Genomic DNA, 25,437 nt, shown 5'->3' with positions numbered 1-25,437 from the left:
TTTGTGCGCAGGCATCCATGAAAGCTTTCAGCCCCAAGTTTGAGGTGGTTTCTTTAGTTTCAGGATTTTTGGAACAATGAACAATTATGTTCTTTTCTCAGTGAGACCAATGACTACATAAAGGAAATAAATAGACCATAATCCACCAAAACAAAGCTGACTCAACTAGTATAGAAAAATGTTTTTAAGAATCATTTCAAAATCTATATTTTTATTTACTTCATTTTATTCTATTTCTTATTTTACACACACACACACACTAGAGCACATGAGTGTCTTATGTAACTAATTACAGAAGATATAGATTTATACAGTCCTTTGGACTATTCCCTTGTGTAAGTTTAGTGGCCTAAGCACCCAAGTGACAGAGTGAACTAATTCCAAATAATAATAAAAATATGCACTGTTAAGAGTAAGAATCTATACTTATTGTCAGAAGCGATCACATTCCCATTGGGTGCTATATTAAAATATGACATTTTTACTGCGTAAAACATTATGTTACAACTTGTGGGGAAGGGAAACATTGCAGGGGAAATGCCATCTTTCCTAATCCTTTGATGGCTTGCGTTCGAGTCTCCTATGTTGGAGTGAATACAAATCAGTTCAGGGCATCCCCCTGCTACCCACTTTCAGCTCTCCTGCACCTTTACTCCCCCTCTGAGAAGAAGCACGCGATCATTAGCAGCAGGTGTCATTGCCTTGTCAAGGCTTGCGAAGTAAAGCTTCTTCCCCACTCTGCACCTCGGGCCCTGATTCTGTACAGAATGAGAAAACCCAGGGAGCATGCAAGGAAACAAACGGAACAGCGGCAGAACATAAACTTTATGGAAAATATGATAGTTTCTCCGTGTGAAAGATAAAAGACCATTGTAGGGGAAAAAAAATACATCCTCTGAAACCAGTGGTAAAACAGAAAGCAAGCAACACTCTGTTATTAAACCCAGAGGTTTCGGAGTTCTTACCTGTGCCTGGAGTGGTTGTGTTCAACAGGAATCAAGAACAGGGAGAGAAACAAAGACAAGTAGAATGTCAGCATATTTAATGAGAAAAATTTATGTTCCAATTCTCAAATATTATTATCCCTATTGAAAAGCCTGATTTTTTGGTAAATAGAACATTTTTATTAGGCCTTGGGAGAGAGAGTCCAACTTATTATTGAAAGTTCAGAGACATAAATAACTACTGCTACCAGCAGAGTCAAGGAAAGCATTAGTGGGGTGAAGATGGACCTCAAGATACTTATCATGGGCAACTGATATGTAACTGCAAATGTCTTATGGTGCCGATTGCGAAGGGACTCTCTATCTATAGGTAAATTGATCGATAAGTCTATCTATCTTCATCCATTCATCTATATTTCTTAAGAAATGAGGATTTGCTTCCTCAATTGGAAAATAGAACCTCAAATACAATTCTCAAGTCAAAGTACTACCAATTATATTGAGGAATGTATAATTGTAAAAAATATATGCGATTTACAGTTTCTGACACTGACACAGACCACTGCCTAGTCTTTGCTTTTCTAATATTTTACTAACACATAAACCCTTAAACGTTTCTTTTTTAAATGTAGAACATTTATGCTCAAAGTCAAACATTCAGGAATGTATTATTTCTCGTTTTAGCTCTGACGTTTTAGTTGTTAATAACACCAAGACGCTGCTAACAGGCACCCAGGTGTCCTTATCAAACACTGCATTAGATTGTATCGGAGCTCGAGAGCGACAGGGAAATGGCTTAGGGGACGGGCTTTCATAGCAAAGACATCTTGGCACAGGGTCTTGAATCTTTGCAAGTTCACTATTAAAGATAAGTTCTTTTTGTTAGAACCATGGATCAAAATTTGTTATAATTTGAATTTACTAGTAGAAATACAAGCTTTCAGAGCTTACAGGAAAATACTGGTTTGCATCACAAATATTACATATGAATTGATCTGTTCCATTAGGATCATGGAACTAAATTTCCTTCTTTGGAAACATCCCCCAGGGCAGGGAAACTTGATGACCAATAGATGGCGGCAGTGTAGTGTACTATTCACTTCCAGTTGAACTTCAGGGCAAATTCAGCTACTTGGGGAAAAATCACATTTCCTTCAGAGTACTCTCTGTGGAATTTAATTCTACACTTTCTTCACCCTAATTTCCTTATTCAAAAGTTCTTTTTATTTTCTCTACAATAAAGCTCAGAACTTGATTGTTAGGAACAAATGTAGGTTAATTTGGGAAGGAAAGTTTGTACTGGTAAGTAGTGGTTTTGGAGATTAAAATTAGTCTACGTATGTATAAAAGATATTTACACATTGAAGGTTGGTTCCTATGTACGACTTGGTTCATTTGCTTGTGACTTAGATTTAAATACACATCTTAATTTCTACACGTACTATATGAAATTCATTCTTTGTTAATTCACATGCAGGCCAAACGTAACAGTAACTATCTGATGCATTGTATTACATTAGCCTTTTACTTTATATTTCAATACAACTATCAATAGCAACTAATAAAGTGCATCTGAAGTCAAATAAAGTTTAAACTAAGATGAAAAAGGCCAATGACTAAATTGACATAAAATATAGTGATTTTGAGGCCATCTTTAAATTTTTAAACATATTTTATATCAAATTTAAATTAATACACAACATATATTTTCTAAGACCTAAATCTGTATACTTTACTTGATTTTAATTTAAGCAGTTGCTAATTGAGGGGTGTCTTCTGAGAGACTAGGGGAACTCCAAGTGTGATACAATCTGGCTGTTGACACCTGTTAGATCTAATTGTATGACAGGTTAAATACCTTGACATTATTTCAAAGGTAAGTTGCATTTTATTTCTATTGAATTACATTCATATGCATACATGTGCAGGGTACTAAATCTCTTTAGAATACAGAAGTGATATATCTGACTTGGGATTTTAATAAAATACATGTAATAAAGTAGGCATTCCAAAGATAAGATGGGTCAGATTTCTAATTCAGGGGTTATTATTTACTTCTGTACATTTTGGGGGGAAAAACAGACCGTTATCATCTAAATCACAATACTTTATTATTTGAATAGCAGCAAATACCTGGTTGACATGGTCCAGTTTGGGGCATGGCCTCCCTCCATTGTATGGTTTTTCACGAAGCCACTTAGACCGAACCTTCACGCCGCTCCCGCAGGACTTACTGCAGCGGGACCAGTTGGACCACTCACTGAGCTTGCAGTCGGAGGGGCAGGGGATGATGCAGGCTTCTTCAATGTAACCTGAGTAGAGGAAAAGGAGACGAGAGCTGTCTCCTCCAAACGCCACTTGCCCCTACCACCCACCCACCGTTTTAGCTCATTTAGAAGGTCCAAGTTTGACGTGACAGCAACATGCAAATGCAGAGGTGTCTCCGTCGTTAAGGATTCAAATTAAATTTTGCAGGAAAATGACACATACATACAGCAACTGTTAAAATAACAGCTGAGCAGCTGCCATATGATCAGCTTCGGATTCACACGCACCATATTTTTACATTTCTGACTTTCTGACAGCTCGTGTTTAATTGACAATAACCTGTCTGCTGCCATATCATTCTCATTTTGCCAGAATGATTCATTAAAAAAATTATAACAGTTTTCTACAAAATCCTGTCGTTAGTGTCAGACAAGTTCAAGTTCCTGAGTCCAAGCAATGTTTTTCCTCAAGTAGAAAGCCAGACCCTTTCAATCACTATCCAAAAGGAACCATTTAACTTAGCACTTTATGTTTCTCCTTCTTAGAAATCAAGTCTGCAGAAGAAAAATGAAGGGTGTTCGGTAAATAATGTCTGCTATCTTTATAGTGCGGTCAATTTCAAAGCACCTTCATGTCTTATATTCATTTGATCCACTTGAAAATCTCATAAACGTATTGGGCTATTATTGCTATTCCACCCGAAGGCAGGGAAGTAGCTAACGAGTATGAGTTCACACAGTGAGGTGTGAGCAAAGGTGTTCTGAGGCCTAGTCTAGTATTCATTCCATCGAATCACACAGCCCATTCACTTCACAACCTACAGATTAGCTGTGAAAAACGGGAACATTTTCTTAACCAGTCCCATACCACCAACTTGACATTTCACTACATCGGTTTATCACTATTGTTCTCAAGGCAAATATGTAAGAAGAGCAAAATTTCTTGGATCAAGAATCAGATGTTGCCCTGGCTGCTGTGGCTCAGTGGACTGAGTGCTGGCCTGAGAACCAAAGGATCACTGGTTCGATTCCCAGTCAGGGCACATGCCTTCATCCCAGGCCAGGTCCCCATTAGGGGATGCACGAGAGGCAACCACACATGGATGTTTCTCTCCCTCTCTTTGTCCTTCCCTTACTCTCTGTCTAAAAATAAATAAACAAAAAATCTTAAAAAAAAAGAATCAGATGTTGTGCTCTGTAATACTCTTGAATGTGGAGAGTAGTTGTTTTGATGCAAGAAAACACTTTGCCTTACCATTTTACATCAACATGAAGGACTCCATTTTGAAAATGATTATAATATAAACAATTTGCACTAGGCACTCTAAGTAGAGTTTTAAAAATGTTATTGAGATATAATTCATGTACCATAAAAGTCAGCTCACATTTTCATATTTGTAATATATTCCATGAGTTGTACAAATGTCACCACCATCTAATTTCAGAATGTTTTCATCACCACAAAAAGAAACCCTATACCTATTAGCATCCGCTTCCCCCTTTCCCTTCTCTGTGCCCTGGTAACCACTCCTCACGTTTATGTCCCTAAGAATTTGCCTATTCTGCATATTTCATAAAATGAAATCAAACCCTATGGGGTCTTTTGTGACCAGCTTCTTTCACTCACAGTATTTTCAGGGTTTGTCTATGTTTTAGCATGTGTTAAGACCTCATTCCTTTTTCTGACTAAATAGTATTTCATCATATGGATATATCATATTTTGCTTATTTGCTCATCAGTTGATGAATATTTTAGTTGTTTCCACATATTGGATATTATAAATAATGCTGTTGTGAACATTTGTATAGAAGTTTCTGAATGAAAATATTCTCAGTTTTTTGGATATACATATCTAGGAGTGAAACTGCTTGGTCATATAATAACTCTGTATTTTACTCTTTGAGGAAGCACCAAACTGTTTTCCAAAGTTACTGCCCCATTTTACAGTATCAAAAGCAAGGTATATGTGCCCCAATTTCTACATCTGTTAAAACTTATTTTTTTAAATTTTAGTGTTCTTTGAAAAACAAAAGTTTTCAATACTAATGCTACTTACCTACTTTTTTGGTTGTTTGATCTTTGATGACATATCTCCTTAATCATTACCTAATTCAAGGTCATGAAGAGTTACACCTACATTTTCTTCTGAGCTATATAGTTTTAGCTCTTATATTTAGTTATAAGATTCAGTTAATTTTTGTATATAATAGAAGTTAGGGGTCCCACTTCATTCTTTTATATGTGATTATCAAGTTTTCCCAGGCTCAGTTATGGAAAAGACTATTCTTTCTACACTGAATGGTTTTGGCACCTTGTTGACAATCAATTGAGCATAAGCGTAAAGGTTTATATCTGGATTCTAAATGTCATTCTATTGATCTCTATGCCAGTATAACACTGTATTGATTACCATAACTTTGTAAGTTTTGAAATCAGGAGGTATGAGTTCTCCTATGTTGCTCTTCTTTTTAAAGGTAATTTTGGCTCTTTTGGGTCCTTTGCATTTCTGTATGCATGTAGAATAAGCTTGTTAATTTTTGCCCAAAATGAAAGCCAACATTTTGATAAGAATTGTGTTGAATAGCTTGATTGATTTGGGAGTATTGCCATCTTAACAATCCACGTACATGACTTGTAAGGTAGGTTCCACGGCTCTCTGTAAAAAATACACCCAAATTATTCTACCACCTTCAAGCCATCATCACTTTCTGCCTTCAGTTAGTATTTCATTTGTGTTACTTCCTTATGTGTGCATCATTTATCTTCGTCATCAGGACATAAGTTCCTTCAGAGTCTAGAAGACCGCTCAGAACACAACATATCCTAGTAAATTCCTTTGACAAGCTGAGTAAATTAGAAAGGAATTCAGCTAAAAAAATTTTCCTGAAAAGATAACATAAGACAGTTACAGAAAGACAAATACTGTATGATTTTACTCACATGTGGAATCTAATGAACAAACTGAACAACCAAGGAAAACAGAGACAGACTCATAGATGGAGAGCAGGATGACAGCCAGTGGGAAGGGGGAGGTTAGTAGGTGGTGGGATCGAGCAAAAAGGAGAAAGGACTCATGGACATGGACAACAGTGTGGGATTGCAGCGGGAAGAAGGTATAAGGGGACTAAATGTTAATAAAAAATACAATAAAATAATAAAAATAAAATAAAAACAATTAAAAAATAAGTGAATGAGGGATAATGTCCAAAGATACTGTTAATTCTGGAAGTGGCACATGGGGCAATTTTGAGGCCCTGGTTATGGTGTTCTTCTTCTTGAATTAAATGGTGGTTGTTATGGGAGTCCACTTCCAAATTATTATTTAAACTCAGAGCTAAATCTTTACATTTATTTAGGTCTTTTTTAATTTTTTTCAGTTATGTTTTGTTATTTTTAGTGTAGAATCCTTGTACTTCTTTTGTTAAATCTATTTCTAAGTATTTTATTCCTTTTACTCTGGGTAGAAAGAGCCAACAAACATTGATTTTTTTTTTTAGTATAGTGAAATAAGACCAATATGACAAATTTAACATATAAGCTGTGCCCAAAGTGCCCTGGTTTGGGATAGTGTTAAAAGCTAGCCAACTTATTATACAGTATTTCCTAGCATTACCTTATCATAAATTACCTGGAGCACATACTAAAAGTACAGAGAGTATGCATATAGTCATACCTAGTTGTAAATGAAGCATAAAAGAAAAAGTGTTTTTCCTAAAAGATGGGATTACAAATTTGGTCTGAAGAGCAGGATGTAATAACAGAGTTTTCCAAAGAGAGAATGAGTACGGTGCCAGATGGGTGCTAGACTTATCTGGGTGATAATAAGTTACATAAATGTCTAAGTCACTAAACCTGAAACTAATATAATATTGTTTGCCAACTGTACTTTTAAAAGTAGGCGTAACTACCAGATAGTCGTCAAGACGGCAGATGTGCTACTTGAGGTTTTGTCAGCTATGAAACACTGACGACCGAAAGAAGATGCGAATGCTGTTTTGAATGCACTTCTGATGTTCAAGAAGGGTTTTGGAGTATTGATAATGATCCAAAAAAAATGGCCAATAAAGAACTGAAGGAGTACTTTACAGTAATGTTTGCCAGAATTTTGAAAAGCATAACAATCGTCAAGGAGCCTGTAGCGGCCTACTTAAATCTTATGCTTTGACTTTAATTATGGCTTGAGGTGAGAGAACAGAAGCTCGCCTCACTATTTTGAGTTGAAGTGTATTTCGAATCCCATTCCCCTTTTCCTACAGCACAGCCAATAAGTGAGTTTATCTAACACAGCGTGAGATGTTTCAAAATGTAATTCCTGATAGGGGCCAATAATAATTTTTTTAATAGAATAGTTTTGTGTTGCATAGTAATAGCTTAAGAAATAGAATCAAACTGCAAAATGTTTAAAGTAATATCAAGTCAATGCTATTCTGTCACCAAAATGTGTAATGTTTGTAAAAGTCCAATAATTTTTTTAAAATCCCAATTAATTCTAAATATTAATAGCTTTGGTAAAATGACACTTGTATTTCAAAGGTAATGTTATTGAAATATTTCTAGAAGAGCTGCATCTTCCCACCTTGTTCAATTTCAAAATGACTGTAAAAGTAAACCTCTAACCTTTTGTTATTTAGTAATTATAGTGGGAAGTAGAAACACATAATCATTCATGTCACTACTTCACAGAGTAACAGATAAATGGAAATCCTTTCCATTTTATCTGTTGAAGTATTAGGACATTAGTGGGGTTAACACGCATGACTTCCTACTGATTCACACTGTATTATGAAGTAGTAACACTTAACACTTTTATGTATAATCTTCCAACGGGGTATTCAAGAAAGCGTCTCTCAAATAAAATTCAGCCTATTAAATTGTTAAAAGATACACTCAGGCACTGAGACAAAACTGCAACAGAATGTAATATAATGCTTAGCATTCCATTTTTATTTTCCAATATGTAACAACATTCAATAATTGCCTGTCATGTTTACCAAGCACAATTAAAATTCTTAATGCTAGTAGCGAACTGCTACATAAGCATTCCCCTGCCTTCTTCACTAAGATCATTTTTGAAGGCAATTAACACCAAACAATCACGGGGGATGGAAAGACAAGAACATTTGATGTGTTTTAAGGCTAAATAAACTGCTGCCATCTTGTAGCAATTCATAGCTTCTGAGAATGCTGGAATAAAATAAATGACTTCACAATTAGGGTGTTAAAACTTTTAGCAGTTCAGCACTGAATCTGACACATGGAAAAATCAAACTCCTGATTTCTGATCATTTTTTTGGATCCCGTGACTGCTCTTTTGGGTTGAAATGGACACAAAACACTAGCAACCTTAAAGGGGCAACCAGAGGACATGTTGCCTTTGAGATATATCCAATCACCTCGATCATTTGAATTAATGAATGTGCAGATAAAGTATCTTTCAACAACCTTCACAATTATTACACTGTGGTGTTGAAAAGTGCACTGTTGATAGATTAAAGAATTCATTTTGAAAATACATGGAAATCATTGGCTGGTTCTGATTTACAGCTGTGTGAATGAGCAATGCTGGCTCTCCCTGTGAAACAGCTGTAGTAATCTCCAAAGTGACCTCAAGAAAACCTCTCCTTTTGATATGTGTATTATAAGCATATTATTGCAATCAGGAAAGAGAAAATGTAGCTGTAACTTTACCTATAGTTGTCCTCATGGGTTTTTAAATATTTTTTAAAATTAAAATATTTCCAAATGACAGAAGCTGGTAACAAGATAACCCAGGGAAACCAAACAACTATGTATGTATCCAAACTCCTGTAACTGAACTGATATATTCAATGTATCAAAAGTAATGAATCAGCATTAGGCAATTAAAATTTTCATAGAGAAGTGTCAGGTAAATTGATTCCACTACAATGCAATGTTATTTTAATTTTATTTACATTAATTTGTTTTATATACATATCTCTTCATTCTGCTAAGCACTTAAAGATTCTCTCAGGAAACTTCAACATCAGTGTTAATGGCTGTGGGGTTTGGTTAACAATGTTATTCCAATACCAGGAGCTTACCCAATGGTAAGACCCATTCAGACTCACAGATACATCGATGTATAAGTTCATTATCAAGGCCATTTCGTAGAGCAAACTCTAAAGCTTTCTGCTGTATAAAAAGAATCTGACTGGTCTTTGACCCTGATTGCTGGGAGACAGCCTCCAAGCCCTGAAATTTCTAGAGTTATAGGAGTATCTTTGCTATTCATGGTTAGGCCCCTTGGACTACACCTGAGTTTATATTAAAAAGATGTCTAGTGGAGGGGTTTGGCCACATTCAAAGACCAATCAGGAGTTTAGAGGGTTGGGGCTTTAAGCCACATGATATCTCACTAACCTCTGGGGAGGGAAGACACAGTGAAACCATATGATCAATGATTCAATTAATCATGCCTATGAGATGAAACCCCAGTAACAACTCCGGATGCCCAATGCAGGTGAGTTTTCTGGCTGATTGTACACATTGGTGTGCAGAGAGGGCGGTGCTTCCTGGGTCTATGGAAGAGAACAAGGGCACCCTGTGTTCGGGACCTTTCCAGACCTTGCCTTTGTGTTTCTTATTTTGACTGGTTCTGACTGTAAGTATGATTTTTTCCTGAGTTCCCTGAGTCATTCCAGTACCTTTATGAACCTGATGGGGTAGTGGGAACCCTTAAATATATAGCCAGCTTGTCAGTAATAAGGTCAACCTGGGGACCCCCAAACTTGTAGCTGATGTCTGAAGTGAGAACAGTCATGTGGAGAACTGAGCTTGTGACGTTTGGCCTAACTCTAGGTAGTTAGTGCTGGAACTGCAATCTACTTTCTGAAACATATTTTATTTAAAAAGGAAATAAAAAAACTTGTTTATGTAAGAACCTGGACCTATAGTTTACTTATTCAACCAAAATAAAAACCTTGGAAATAATTACATGCCTTATGGTATTTATTGACTTTCTCCCCAAATTTAACATTTATAATTTTAACTAATATTGTATTAAAAATCAGAGATCAGTTTTTAAAAACTCACTTTGGGAATAAAGTTTTGTCAGCAATACAAATACATTAGATGGAGTCTTCAGATTATGAAGATGAAGTAATGGGAAATAAGTTAACTTTGAAACTACTTAGAGTAATTTATTTTTAACTTCATCTAATGCAAGGCTCCATTCTTCTAATCAATGAAAATCATATATTGCCATAGAAGTATTTCCAAAGGATGGTATTTAAACACTATTATGTTGGGTTGTGATAAGTGTGAAACATAAATTTTACTAAAGAAAACCACTCTGTGGTGAAATGCGTTAGAAATTTATTGTGTTAAACTGGGTTAAACAGGTCTCTTTACCCTGGGCTTTATTTTTTTTTGCCAGTGTGAACTATGAGTCTCTAGGAAGATGACTCAGGTACTGCATTCCTATACTTAATGAATTTTTCTTATAGCTTCTCACTGAACAAGTGAGAAAAAGATCATCCATTTAGGTTGGAATTATAATTCATTAAAACTTGATTCATATTTTCAGATGTACAGTTTTAGTATTTTTAAAGTAGGCCTTTTTATGTCCATTTCCAAATATGAAAAAAGTTCAAAATTAAATAAACAAATTAAAAACAAATCCCCCCAAACATAAGAAAGTTTCTTCTTAAATTATTTTTTGCTTCAAAGTTTTAAAGATTTAAAGGTCAAAAGTTATGGTAAAGGGAGGGGAAACTATTATGTGGATAAACTTGTTTTTTTTTTTAAATGGCTATTTAAAGAGACCATAAGAAGAGTCGATTTTTTAAATGGAAATTAACAAAATTTCTTCCAAGGGCTAAATAGACCTTCAATGCAATTATGAAGAAATGGGCAAAACATGGGAAGTATATACAAGTACAGACTTTTTCTTTAAAATTTAAATTTAAAATGCCCACACATTTGTTGGTGTGTCCTCAGGTTATTTTTTCAATCCATACATCTGGCTTATGTCTGATATATTGTGACTCCTTCATGCATTTACAAAACAAATCCCTGTGTGTAAGCCATGGTCTCTACAGGACCATTGTAATGATGCTTTGAAATAGAAAAATACCTGCATATTAGGAATGAGATTAAACTCAACTAATGGAATATAGAGCTTTAACAATTTCTTGGAGATGCGGGCCTTTACTAATACATAGGAATACATATGTGGATTCACACAGGTCATTTAGCATCTTTATGAATTACAAAAAATAAGTAACAAACAATTCTGGTTATGTCACTAAAATTACCACAGATATTGGGGAGATTACACTCTAATTATTTCACTGAAGTTAGTGTTGTCACTTCTGCAAGGCATTAAGGAGAAGAGGAGGTCAGAGGCCAATGGAAAGGGTACAGAGTGAAATAAAGTAGCAAAAATTGTTGACAAAAGCTGTGGGGTCAATACATGGCTCTCTCACCACCTGTGATGAGGGCTGGCCAGGGGGCCACTGGCGAGAAGGAATGTGTATTGTTTTGGGAATGGACGGTAACTCCCTCCTTATCTCCTTTGGGGAGCAGTTTCTTGTTCCGTGACCGCTTCTTGACCTTTGTCTTCTGCACATGCACACTGATGTAATGTAGCTCTGTGCAGGTTTGTGCAATCAGGACCCTTGATGCCTTTGTCTGGGGCGCCTTACAAGAAGCCTCAGACTGGAGGAGGTGTGGTCTTGCTTGAGCTGACCTTCGGTCAGTGCCCTTCCCTGTAAAGTGAGTAATAAACGGCTTGTCCACGTTGGCTAGTCCACCAGGTGGGCTTTTTTGGACTATCATGAACACTTAAGCAGCTCCCTGGTGTGGGGCTCCTGTGCTACAAAAGCAAAGATCGATTTTTCTTTTATTGTTGCACGTAATGAATTGTTCTTGGCAGTTAAGTTTGAGTAGCAGAACACCTTCTGCTTAAAAAGCTGCAAAGAAAGCCTGGTAAGTGCATGGGATACACTGGAGGCTATGTTTGACAGCCTGGCCGGGGGGGGTTTCTGCAGAGCTGAGTTTGAAGCCCATGGTATTGAGTAATAGATGAGTTGAGATCTCCAGGACTTGGAACACACCTAACTAAATGCTCACACCAGATGGCTTCCCACCACACCTGACGGGAGGGGTAGCTGCAGGAAATTTTCCCATGGAAGTCTCTCTCTTCACTTTAGTAGTAGTGCTCCTTCAGGAGCCTGTCTGAGAATAATGCTCGTATCTGTACCTTATTTAAATCCAATGCTAGACAATTGCTCTTTTTATTTATGTATTTATTTTTGGTACTCAAGTATCCAGAGTAATCCATTCCTTTTCCCCCTAGCTCTTTAAATGTGCAATTAATACCTCTGGAAACGTTTGTCCCTCATCCTCTGCCTCTCTTTTACATTTGAAAGGAAAAAGATCTCCATTGTGAATGATAATTGCAATAGCAGTACTAACTGTACCTGGGCTATTAAATGAAAGATTTAAATTCTGACATGAATTAGACATTAAATAAACAGCATCAACTGAAAAAGCTTTTCAGAGATATAGCACTCCATTGCAGCTTGTTTACAAGACTCTATAGCCTTTTCAGCCTGGTTTAATTGAACATGCTTTTCCTCAAATACCAGCATCCACTATGATAAGGTGCAATTTCTCATTCAATTTCATTTTTAATTAACCTCCAATATTAAACTTTCATACACTTCCATAGAATCCCATCACTGAAAGTAATACATTCCAAGTTACACTACGGTTGAGTGATCATGTTATCGCTAGATCTGCTCTCCCCATATTCCTAATTATTTTTTATCAGTTGTACCCTGAGTTCCACCTAATGTCAAAAAGTACATACTCTTGCACTAAAACCTATTTGTAAATGGAGTACTATGTGAATTTTTTTATTCAGCTGGGCACTTGTACCACAGATACATCCAGGATATATTCCCTTTCTGAGTTTTGCTGATGGTTCTTTTTTTGTTCCCATAAATTCTCCTAGAAAACAATTCCACACCTGTGGCCTGTGTACTACAGCCCTTAACTTACAAGGCAGTATCTGGTATTGACAGTTCCTTACAGTAGCCAGGGGAGGTAATTTAAACATGATACTAACTTTGAAATCATCTACATCATAACTGCAGGACACCAGTGATATAAAGAGGTTACTTAGTCTACTAGACAATAATATTAGAAGTTATCATATAAGGGATGTTATAGTTATAATTTGAAAATATTTTATTAAAAGTCTTTTATTTCACTTGTAAAATGTGTGGAGCTCTTATTTAATTTTAATAATTAGTGCTGTAGTACAAACCAACGAGGAAGCAAACACTATGAGACAGAGCATGTGGCAGGACAGCTGCAATAGATAAAAGTTACAGAAGCTGTCAGAAAGAGGGAAGACCACTCCCACCACCAGATTCATGGTTTAAAACCAGCAGACACCTAACGGTGGAATTATATGTTCATTATAATACATTAGCATTCTAAATGACACGCCCCTTACCTCCAGGGTGGAGAATGAAAAGCCCTATATAAGGAGACAAAGTGGTTGATGGAGCAACTCAGAAATCTCCTCCCCTTTCCTGAGAATATCCTAAATATCCCATCCCTTCACTGAATACCCTACCCTTCGATCACATGAATCTTAATAAAGGAAGCAAATTCTGCTAAATGGGGGCTGCTCTGTCTGTGGAGTAGTCCATTGTCTTTGTCACTGCTGCACAGATAAAATCACTTTCACTTTAAACTCTGTGCTGACTCATACTTGAATTCTTTCCTGTGCGAAGCCAGAAACCTACAGTGGGTCACAGACCCTTGGGTCCCCAGGCCCCCAGAATGGCTGCAGCATCTATAAGAGCAACTTTGGGTGCCAACAGTGTATTTTGCAAAATATCAAACTTTAGTGGACACATTGAATCCCACAGATGCTTCCAAAAGCAATTGCTAAAGCCATTCATTAATGTCTGGAAGCTTCTCTGTAATATCATCTATAAACACAGTAGGCAACGAGAGAACACATGTCAGGGTCAATACAAATCACTATATTTTAAAATTAATGTTGAAGAAAATTTAATCTTACACTCTTACGTCATTATACAAACTACTCTGAACTGTTCAAAGCAACTACAGTTAGAAAACAAACTGAAATAATTAGAAGGGGTAATGTGACCTAAAAGTATTACAGTCGGCATGCCAGCATGATGTCCAGGTGGCAGTATGAAGTCCCGATGGTGTTAGAGCCCTTGACCATGACTATGGAGTGCACCGAGCGAAATGTGCACAGCACTTTAATTAAACAGGGTATTCTGTTTGCCAGTCGAGCAGTAAACAAACCAGAGTTCTCTCTCAGTTCTCGTCTGCACTGGAAAAGACTTCCCTCAGGGCAATCCTTAAATTGCCAATATCCTTTCCACAGAGGGTCCTATAGGCTCATTCTGTTTTTAAAATCATATCTAAATAGGCATTCTTCTTGTGAAGACCTGCCCTTATAAACATCAAACATTTCCTAATGGTCCCCACAGCTGCTAATCAAGTGAATCTCACAGGGGAGGTGTTGATGGTTTTGCCCCAGGCAGCATCAGACTGAGGATCTACAGGAGATGATCTCCACAGGCCTTTCCCTCCAAGGTTCCACCTCAAGATCCCTACCAAACCCTGTGAGTGTCTGCGTGATCCAATGAAGTAGACTTCAGATGGGAAAGAGAACCCCTCTCCCGGGGAATCTTGTCTAAATGCAGATTCTGACCCAGCAGGTCTGCAACATGGGCTGACTTTCTGCATTTCCAAGGGTTTCCCTGTGGTGTTTATGTTGTTGGGCTGGGGACCATGTTCTGAAGAGCAACAGTTTAGATTCCAGTTGGCAAATGACAGCACAGGCTGGCAGCTTGTTTTTGCAAATAAAGTTTTATTGGAACACAGCCGTGCCATTCACTCACATATTGTCTATAGCAGCTTTCATGCCATCCTGGCAGAGTTGTGTAGTTGTGACAGAGACATTTTGGACTGCAGAGCCTAAGACATTTGCTATCTGGCCTTTCAAGAAAACATTTGGTGACAAGTTCACCTAATAGCTGATTCTTTAGCTTCCTTATGGCCTCTCCCTGTTGGCAAGTATTCGATAGGTGGCAACAGAGACATATTACTTTTAGGTGCTAGGAGAGCTATGCATATTAAACAGCATGGGTTCAGGAAAAGCAGTCGTAAGGTAAGAAAGAGATAAGCCTTTCTGCTTACTTGATATTAACAGGTATTAATATCACAAATATAATTAAGTTTAATTTTAGAGGACTTATTGACAGTGCACTATGGCATGACCTGCCAACGAGAAACAGCAAAGACAAATCTGCTGAGGGTAAAGACTGAAGGGAAGTTGTGAAGTGAATTACACAGGTCATGGAGCTCCAGACTGGACCGTTTGGCATTTTTATACTTTATCCACTTCAACTTCTAAGTATCCCATTTAAATAAATCAAATGGAAATGTTATTCCTTATTTTCTCAAGGAAAGGTGAGTGGGAACAAACAGACTTAAATAAACATCCCGCACTCTCAATTAACAACACAGGTTGGGAAACACAGGTTTGCACAGGTTGTATAAACACAGGCTGGGAAATGCAATTTGTCACGGTTATTAACATAAGCCAAGAGGGTAAGACGTTGTCCAAACTCAGTGTTGTACAGATCAGGCAATTGTGAATAAGCTCTAAGTGGCAGTCGGGAGACTTGCCAATGTTGATATTATGGGACTAATTCAGTGAAGTGGGTGTGTGACTATTAGTTTTTCGCCCGTTTAGTAGGCAGAGAGAAGCAGAGATATTTGTTAAGTATCAGAAAGTTTGTGGCATGCGTAGCTCTAATTCTGCAGATCTTATTTGTTCTCAATGGTCTGTCTATTTCCCAGAAAGCTGACACAGAAGGACAGTCTGGGAGAAAGGAAGTGTCTAAGCCTAATTGTGAATCAAATGCAACTACAAAAATTCTGTCCAGCTCTTCCCTCGTTCATTTATCCTCCAAATATTTATCGAGCACCCACTGTTCTAGGTGCTTGGGCTACGTCAGTGAATAAAATACCCTCATCAATCTATATTCGTGTACAGGAGATAAAACATAAATCAGATACATAAAAGATAAGTTATGTGCTATGTCACAGAGTGACATATACTTTAGAAATACTAGGTGAAGAGCAGGATAAGGGGCTTGGGGACAGCAGGGTAGGTGGAGGGGGCAGCATGTAAAATCCTACCACTCCTGTTTAATGGAAATCTTCAATACATGTACTTTGCATAAGCTTGGTTACCTCTAAGATTCTTTAAAATATCAAGGTTAAGTGATATAATAAAAAAAAGTTTCAGAAATCCTACCTCTTGTTCTGTGAAATTTTAAGTGATTAAGAAGTACCTAGTACTATGTGGTTAGGCATTCAATAACTTTCTAGTAAACCAATAAACTAAGATCTTGAAGTATTCTAACAGTGAGTATAAAATGTGTGATTTGGTTTCTGTGTGATTTAAAATCTGTTGCTATAGTGATACTACAAAAAATTTCATACCAAAGGAAATGCATACAATTTATATTATGTTTTTAGAATAAATGCCAAAAATATATTTATGTATCACCATTTGTGCAGGAACTATGTTTAATACCTGTATAAAGATGAATGAATATTTATGTGGTTCCCAATTTATACTTTCAGATCTGATTTTTGGAGTATGGGTATCGCTTTTCAATATACAGAGTCTACTATTATGAGGAATTCCAGACATAATAGAATTATGCCTCAAGTTAAGACATAAAAAAAAAGACTACATGGGAAATGGCCTAAAATAATATAATTAAACTGGTGAAGGTCGAATTGTTTTATCAGTAAAATAAATGATAATATGGCCCACAGACGGACAACACACATTAAATAGAAATGCCCAAGGCCCTTGAGGAAGAGGGGGGTAGTGTCTCTGTGCTACACACTCGTGGGGGGCAATTTCACACTTACACTGAAAGTAGGAAGGGACTTTTTCTTGAAAGCCACTTAAAAATGGCATTTCTACCATCCATCTGAAAAGCTGATTTGACTGAGAGCGGGTAGTGGACATAGAAACTGCAAATTAGTGTGTGCCTGGGACAGAGGGCCAAACTTATAGCAGTTTGCTGACACCCTTAGAATTGACAGAACATGTTTAAAAAGTAATAACTTCCAAAGGAATTGGGCAATAGAAATTCCATTTCCTCAGACTTTTCTTTGAGTAAATAAGTTAGTAAACACTAAAATATTCCATTGGACATCCATCATAGGTCAGATTTGATAAAGAAGGAATAATGTTGGACAGACACAAAGAACTAAACTGGAACAGTTCGCTTAGGAAGGATCTTAGACCCTTTCACAACCCTCACGAAGATCAGTGCTCTCAAGGACCCATCGTTTTCCTACATGTACTTTTCTTCCAGAATACAGTATTGTTTTCTTCCTGCTTCCAATAGACGATCCTAAGCTAGGAACTCTACTGCCTTTACCCCCCCTTCAATTATTTTTGCCCTTTTACTTTTATCTGCTCAAACATTTTTGTGACAGTCACAGGATATTTTAAAAGTTTTGTCTGAAATGAAGACTGACTGTTAAGTGGCTTACCGAAGCACTCCTGCATCTCATTAACAGATCAGGGTAAAAGCGAGAATATATGGGAATCATTCCGCAAGCTCACTGGTTATGTGAAAAACATGATTATCTGGGTGATTCACTATGCATAACAATTTTAAGTGTGAGCAAATACCTACCTGCTACATTCCAGGAGAAACACATTTTTAAAGTAATCTTCAATTTTACATTTTAATGACTAATTACAATCTTATATGGTATCATCATATCATCTCAGAATGAGAAGTGCATTTGCATTTTTCCTAGTATATAATTTATAGCAGCTGTGTTATTTGATATAGAGAATAAAATACTCAGTTACTCTTAGAGATGCTTTTCACAGTGTGTCTATTATAAGCAATAAACTCTTTTTCTTTTATAGTTATTATCCTAGATATATGGAATAATCTTAAACTTTGCATGCACATATATTAAACTGAAAAAATACTTATATCTAGAGCTTCAATATCATGGAGACTTTGGGACTTATATCACTCTACTTTGATAAAACAGGAACTATGAGGTAGGGTTAATAAAAAGATAAGGTTTTTTGAAACTTCCTTGTAAGAACATGTGTAAGAGATTCCAATCAATGTGTCACTATGATACCCTGATGTTTTTTAAAAGTGAGATGGTCCTATTAGTTCATAATGTTTTCTGAACCATAGAATAAAACTAGAGGAGCACCATTCCAACAGAAATTATTTCAGCAAGACCAGAAGTTGCCTGCCATGGAACCCCCTCCTAGCAATTGAACACGACTGACTTCCTTAAGTCACCTCCATGAAGAAGGTAGGAGGATCATTGTCCAGTATTTGCAAATATGTAACCTCTATGATTCATGCTGACTCATGGTAAACTGATCTCATTCCATTATAAAAAGGCACTTGTATTGAAATAAAAGAGTAATGGAGAAACAATAGTGAAGGCTGACTATATTAAGACTTAGAACCACAGAGTTCACTGCATATGCTGGCCAAAGATGGCCACTCTTCACGAACTTTTGGAAACTAAATTATCATCACAGTTTTTCAGCTATTTATTTATTTATTTATTTATGATTAGAAGTAAAAAAAATGTGCAGTTTCCCAAGAGTATTTTTTTTTGCCAATCTCAACTACATGAGCAATAAACATATTTGTGAGTTTTCACCAGTTGTGGCTTTCAGTGTTTCTTCTCTGACACTTGCTGACATTTTAGGCACATTGCCAATCTTGTCAGTTTGGTTATTAAAAGTTTGTCTGGTTTAAAACTTTATTCTCAAATTAAATTCAGTTGAAATCTCCTCCCTCTCTTTCTTACAGAGACCTGTTGGGGACGGTTGGGTCTATTCAACAGACTCTTAACCCCAAGGGAGTGGCTGGCACCATTCTGCCTACCCGTAAGTCTACCAACTTTGGGACTCAGTGGCCAACTCTTGGATGAGACAAGTGCCACTGCACGTCCTGTTATACATAAATGTTATGTGTACAGGTTGGTGCCCCATAGTGTTCAGTTTTGAAATAATATTACATTATCTCCCTCCATACCCATACATGTGCAATTACCTCCACCTCCCAAGCAGGGAATGTATAACAGTGAAGAAAAACTGGATTACCATGGCTGTTACATCTGGACGTTTCCACGAGCCTGCCGTTTTGATCGTAGCATGCCATTGCTTGGTAGCGATAGCCTTGACCGCATTCCTTGACGTCTCCTTGCACTTTCATTCCCAGCAGCACTTCCACTTTCCCCTCTGGTAAAATGCAGTCCGACCAGTTCCCCACGGGCTGTGCATTATACTTGTCACAAGGGCAGTACTGAGTCTCAATCAGAGGGTACACATGAGAATTTTTACATTTGTCCTTCTTTTTACTTTTTCCTGTGGAGGAATTTAAGTGGGAAAATATCATGATTAATTTTAAGCACTCCCTAAGTCTTCTCCTTTCCTGAACTACCTTTCTCCATTTTAGCCATATTCTACAGCAGCCTATAAATAAGTGCTATTTATTTTCTCACCCACAGTGCTTTTCATCTAGGCTTTTGTTAGTGTCAGGTGCTTTGCATAGTGAAAAATTTTTTTCTCACTTAAAAATAGCCCATTATATTAGGCACTGTTGCGGTGAGTTCTGCATTCTTTAAAATGATTAAGATCCTCTCAAAAGATCACGTGTTGTCACTGACTGGGATGCTGGAGGTGCCTGCATACATCTCTCCTTTCGATGAGAAATGGGAGACAGTCGCCGCACTGAGCTGCACAGCTTTTCTGTGAATTCCAAATAGATGATAGAACTACATAGGATTACAGTCCAGAAAATGAGATTTTTGCATTTTCCTTTCTGATTACGATTTTGCATTTTTCAGCATTTCTGAAGAGTAGCCATTTTGACATAGTTGGTGACTAATATAGGAAATATCCATAGTATTCAAAATGAAGATATTTAATATTAGCCTAAAATATTAGAAGTGATTTGTAAATAAATGTAAATAAGCTTTCTGTTAAAATAAAACCCTGAAGTATAACAGTAACATGTGCTTAAAAATTATATATCAATATTTTAATTAAATCATATATATTTATATTTACTAGTAGTGTCATATATTACAGACTCTTTAATTATATTGAACATCATTAGGTATGTATATTTCACATATATTTATTTGTAAATTGCATAAGCCAGGGTATATAGTTTTCATTATGACAGGTGGCTAATTTTATAACTTTTAAATTATGAGGAGTCTACTAGCACCAATATTTTTAAGTTTCTTTCGCCAACCGAGGGTATTTTTGAATGCACCAGGATTTAGTTCAGTATGATGGCTCCTGTTCTTGCTCCTTACGTCACTGCATTTTTTTGGCACTGTGACTGCCTTTTAAAATGCAGTTTTCAGATGTGGAATTAATGCCATCGTCTTCTTCTAGGGTGTGAAGGGTAACTGGGCTGTGACAGTGAGCATGGGTTAGGAAAACGAAGCGGCAACCTTTCCTCTTGCTCCCCAAAATCTCTTCTCCAAGCACTGCACAGTCTGTGGGCAATCCACCAAAAGTACATACTTACAACAAAGATAACCTTCCAAGAACTGTATAGGAAGACAGAGTTTGATTTTCAAGGTTACTTTTCCTTTGTACCAACATTGCACAATGTGTCTGCCCTGCCAACTTACATTAAAACACACATTCGAATCCACTGACTCATTGTTGGCATACTTATATATACACAATATATGTACATATACATATATATATATAAGTACACCAACAATAAGGCATACCCACGCATTTTCCAGATACATTGTCGGAACTTTCTTGGTCTGACTTTTTTTGTTTTTTTACCTTGACAGGTGTTGAGTTTGGCATTCCAATGAATTATTCTTACCAACAATAGTGCGCTTTCTGGTCCTAACTGCACCACAGTCTCCATTGCATGAAGAAAACTTGGACCAGCTGGTGAACTGACAGTCATCTTGGCAGGGGACCTGGCAGGCTTGGGTGAGGGCTGGCACGGGGCCGGCATACCGGAGGCATTCCTGGATGCCAGCCTGTCCTCCATCTTGCCTTCGACAAGAGATGGCTGAAGGAAAAGCACAGAGCTCTTTAGAGCAAGTCGGAATGTCTGTAATTACTCTACAATTTAGGAATTAACATTTTCTTAAGCAGTCAGAGGAATCCTCTTTTAATTCTTTATTTTCAGCAGAAAACTAGTAGGAGTGTTTCTAATAATCATTAAACAGTAGTCATTAAACTGATGGTGTAGATTAAAAAAAAATCACAGATAACCCCAGTGGCTTTGATGACACAAAAAAAGCACACACACTTGGCATTTAGCCATTTTTATTACATGCTATTAAGAATTTCAAGTCACATGTGGAGTATATTTAGAAATGAATTATTTAAGAGACAAATGAATAATACATGGGTGGTGATGATAGTTTACGTTGAACACGGGCTCCTCATAGAGGCGCGGGGAGACACTGCGCACCTCTAACAATCCTTCGCACATCACGAGCCACTGCAGGGCTCCTGCACGGGAGGGCCTCAGGGGCTGCAAATTGGCTGGAAGGTTTGGGTGGGACTCGGGTGCTTATGGAGTTTGTCTTGAAGCTGCACTTGCATAAGTTTTATTTTTTATTTTATTTTTTACATTGGAAGTTTTTTGGGATGGCTCTCAAGTGGTTAATGGGGAGGGCAGTGCCAAAGTCCCCCACTCCCTCTGGCTAAAACTTCTTCATGTGCACAAATGTTAACCAAAAATTAAAAAAAAAAAACTTTCAGCAACCTTAATCTATCATATTATAATTGATATCTCCACAACTACATATGGACTCTTAAAATCATCAAATAATTTTCATTCCTATATATATTAGGAGTTGCTTTACTGATTTCTATAAACCATGTCACAGTCTCATGACTTATTCAACATAGATGTACAATTGCTTTACAGTAAAGAGGACTTAGAAAGAGCAGGTGATGTTTAAAATCCCCTCTCTCCCGCTGCCATCTTCCCTGTTGGTTTTAAAATAATTCATTCATTTATTGAGGAGGCAGATGAAACATTTATATCTTGGTCCTAAAGTTAAGCCTTTATTGAACGAGCTTCAATGGCCTTAGTCAGCCTGCTTTCCATGGTCCATTCAGGTTTATGGTCCAAGGTGAAATGGCTGATCTCTGCCCTGCTCAGGATTCTGTCAGGATGGAGCTAAGGTGAAGGGGCCTGGCATTTTGATCCCAAATTACAGTGAGGACACAGAAGGCCCCAGGTTAGACAACGCTCTCCGAATCTGTACAGTAAGACTGACAGCTAGTAGTGTAGGGCTGTGTGCTGAGGTGTGTATAAGGTTGTAGCAATTCTAGCAAGGGAAGGCCTTCTCTGCGCAGGTGAACACAGGTTGTTGCAACTGCTACTGGAAAAGTTACATAATTGCAGAAATGTAGGTGAATACTCACCTATTTCTTAGCTATAGATATCTCTTCATGTAGTATTCACAACCCTGGAAGAGCCAATTTTATGGAAGAAAAAAAGAAAAACAAAACAAAACAAAAGAAAACAAGGGTCCCTGAATTTTGAAGACATGAAAACCTGGGGGAGTGCACAGTAGTGGCCTTTATGAAGGTTATGTGACAGGAAAAACATTAAGTGCCGCAAAGAGACTCTCCCTACTTGGGAGAGGAACTGCTTGGTGATCTGTGTTGATCATTCCAGTCTAAGGTAATAGGACCTCAAATCAGGATGGGTTTCGAATCAGGCTGCAATTAAAACAACCAGGACAGCTTTTGGAAAATGTCCACACCATTCTGATTTAATTGATAGAGGACAGGGTCCTGGGCATTAGCATCTTTTAATTTATTTATTTTTAAAAGATTTTATTTATTTATTTTTTGAGAGAGGGGAAGGGAGGGAGAAAGAGAAGGAGAAGGATAGGGAGAGAAACATCAACATGTGGTTGCCTCTTGCATGCCCCCCACTGGGGACCTAGCCCACAATGCAGGCATGTGCCCTGACTGGGAATCAAACCAGTGACCCTTTGGTTCACAGGCCAGCACTTGATCCACTGTGCCAGGACCATTAACATCTTTTTAAAGTTCCCAAATAATTCAAACATGTATCAGTGGATTGAGAACATTGCTCTAGTAGGTAATATATCTGCACTTGCATCAGCAACACCTGGAATGCTATTAAAATAACATTTTAATTGGATTCATTCCAGAGCCCCTGAAGGAGAATTGCGTGTGTGGGGTCAAGGAATACGCATTTTTTTCAAGCTGCTCATATTTCCTTATGCACATTCAAGTTGAAGACCTGCTAGGTTTGAGTAATGAAGACTCAAAGAAGGGCCTGGTTGACACTTGTGGCTAAAATGGAAAGTCCTTTGGTGCCAAATCACCCTGGCACTGTGCCAAGCTTTGAGAAAAAATGACTGAACCTGTGGTAATGAGCTGAGGAAGCTCCAGGAGACCTGTTCAAGGAGTGAACCAAAAGGGGTATTCATATCATATGGAAGAATGTTGTCTGTGGATTGGTGTAGGAGCAATTCCCAGAATGTGGTATGTTCATGAGCTGGTGTGACTTTGCAGTTCTTGCTACACCTGCGGAAGCAGGGTTGACCCCTTAAACACTTCAAACTTAGCAAGCTCTGGTGGTTTGTGGGCAAAGTCGCTCCAAGGAGGCTCAAGAGGAAGGGCTGTAAAGAGGAAGAAATCAGACTTTTTGCTAATCGGGATAGGTAGGAACCCCAAGAATGATAAATTTGGAAAATAAGAGTTTGATCACATTAGAACTCTAAGCTTTGAAGCAGGTCACACTGTTTATAACCAAAAGAAAATTATAAAACTAAATTTGGGTTCCTTAAAATAAGACTACTTCTATATACTCTGAAACAGACACCTGATTATAAATCTTTAGAGGAACCTACAGGAAATCACCGTAGAATCTCCATGAAGGTTCTCTCTCTAAAGGTTTTTTCTTAAAAAGTGTCTTTCACTATTGCTCCGACTCTCATCACATTAAGTAATATCAAAATAAATAAATAAATAAAACCATTGCTAACACCATTCCAGAAGCAAATTAATTTTGTGCAGCTCTATCCTATTTATATAAATCTAAAGTCCTTTTCCCTACATACCTGCAGTGCATAAAATCTATAGTATTTTCACGAGTTGAAAAGAAAAAAATGTGCAAAATTCCCATATCTGTTCTAAAACTCACTCAGCCCTCCACTCCCGATATCTGAGATTTTAGACAGTGTACTTTGAATGAATCACTCATGCAATGTTATGCAAACAAGTAGCAACACCACCGTTTGTACAGTGTATTGAAAACTTATCACACATCTCAACTTGTTTCTATTCTGATTGAGAGGAAATGCAACAATTCTAACACAAGAATGCGATCTGAAATGAGCTTCCTGCTATTGGGCTGAAAAATATATAAATGTTTGGAAAGGAAGCCATCTGGTCCCAACTTTATAAATCTTAAAAATCACATCTAAGGCAGTAAAAACAGGGTGCTTTTAACAGCAGAAAGGATTCCTCACACTAAGCATGGTTTCCTAGCACATCAAACTGTTCCATATACTCAGTCAATTATATCTGCACTTACAGGTGGAGCACACATACCTTGTGGACAATGATTATGCAAGTGCTCTTTGGGGCTGAGGTCTTTGCAGAAAGATGGGCCAAAACCCATGCTGTCTTATGAATAATTCACCATGAAAGTTTCTTAGTGTGAGGTTAGCACATATCAAATAATTATCGTAAAGTAAAATTCCATATTTAATTCTCTGTTGATTATATCCATTTATTTTATTGATCATTTTAGTTTACTTTTTGAGGCATAGCAATGTGTTTTCAAACTACAAGAAAAAGCTTATTTAAAAAGTGACAGAGATAGTAGCAGTGAGCCAGCCCTGACTGGTGTGGCTCGGTGGGTTGGGTGTTGACTTGCAAACCAAAAAGTCACCAGTTTGATTCCTGGTCAGGGCACATGCCTGGGTTGTGGGCCAGGTCTCTGGTTGGGGGTGTGTGAGAGGCAACTGATTGATGTTTCTCTCTCACAGCTCAATGTTTCTCTCCCTCTCTTTATCATTCCCTTTCCCTCTCTCTAAAAATAAAGAAATATAATCTTTGAAAAAAAGGAAG

The 25,437-nt window shown here is 37.4% G+C and overlaps 1 protein-coding gene across 1 annotated transcript in view; it reads right to left on the bottom strand.

Moving 5' to 3' along the window:
- The window catches only part of THSD7A (thrombospondin type 1 domain containing 7A), a 351,382-nt gene that overhangs the window by 33,744 nt on the left and 292,201 nt on the right, over nucleotides 1–25,437 (bottom strand). Inside the window, exons 12-15 of the mRNA XM_053926733.1 lie at nucleotides 21,179–21,373; nucleotides 19,420–19,683; nucleotides 3,078–3,256; nucleotides 966–971 (exon numbers count right to left, since the gene is read on the bottom strand). Coding sequence (XP_053782708.1) covers nucleotides 966–971; nucleotides 3,078–3,256; nucleotides 19,420–19,683; nucleotides 21,179–21,373 — 644 coding nt within the window. The remainder of the gene's footprint in view (nucleotides 1–965; nucleotides 972–3,077; nucleotides 3,257–19,419; nucleotides 19,684–21,178; nucleotides 21,374–25,437) is intronic.

Source organism: Desmodus rotundus, chromosome 6 (genome assembly GCF_022682495.2).
Source record: "Desmodus rotundus isolate HL8 chromosome 6, HLdesRot8A.1, whole genome shotgun sequence".
NCBI lineage: Eukaryota > Metazoa > Chordata > Mammalia > Chiroptera > Phyllostomidae > Desmodus > Desmodus rotundus.
The sequence above is the reverse complement of the archived record's forward strand: the minus strand, read 5'-3'. Positions and strand labels throughout refer to the sequence as shown.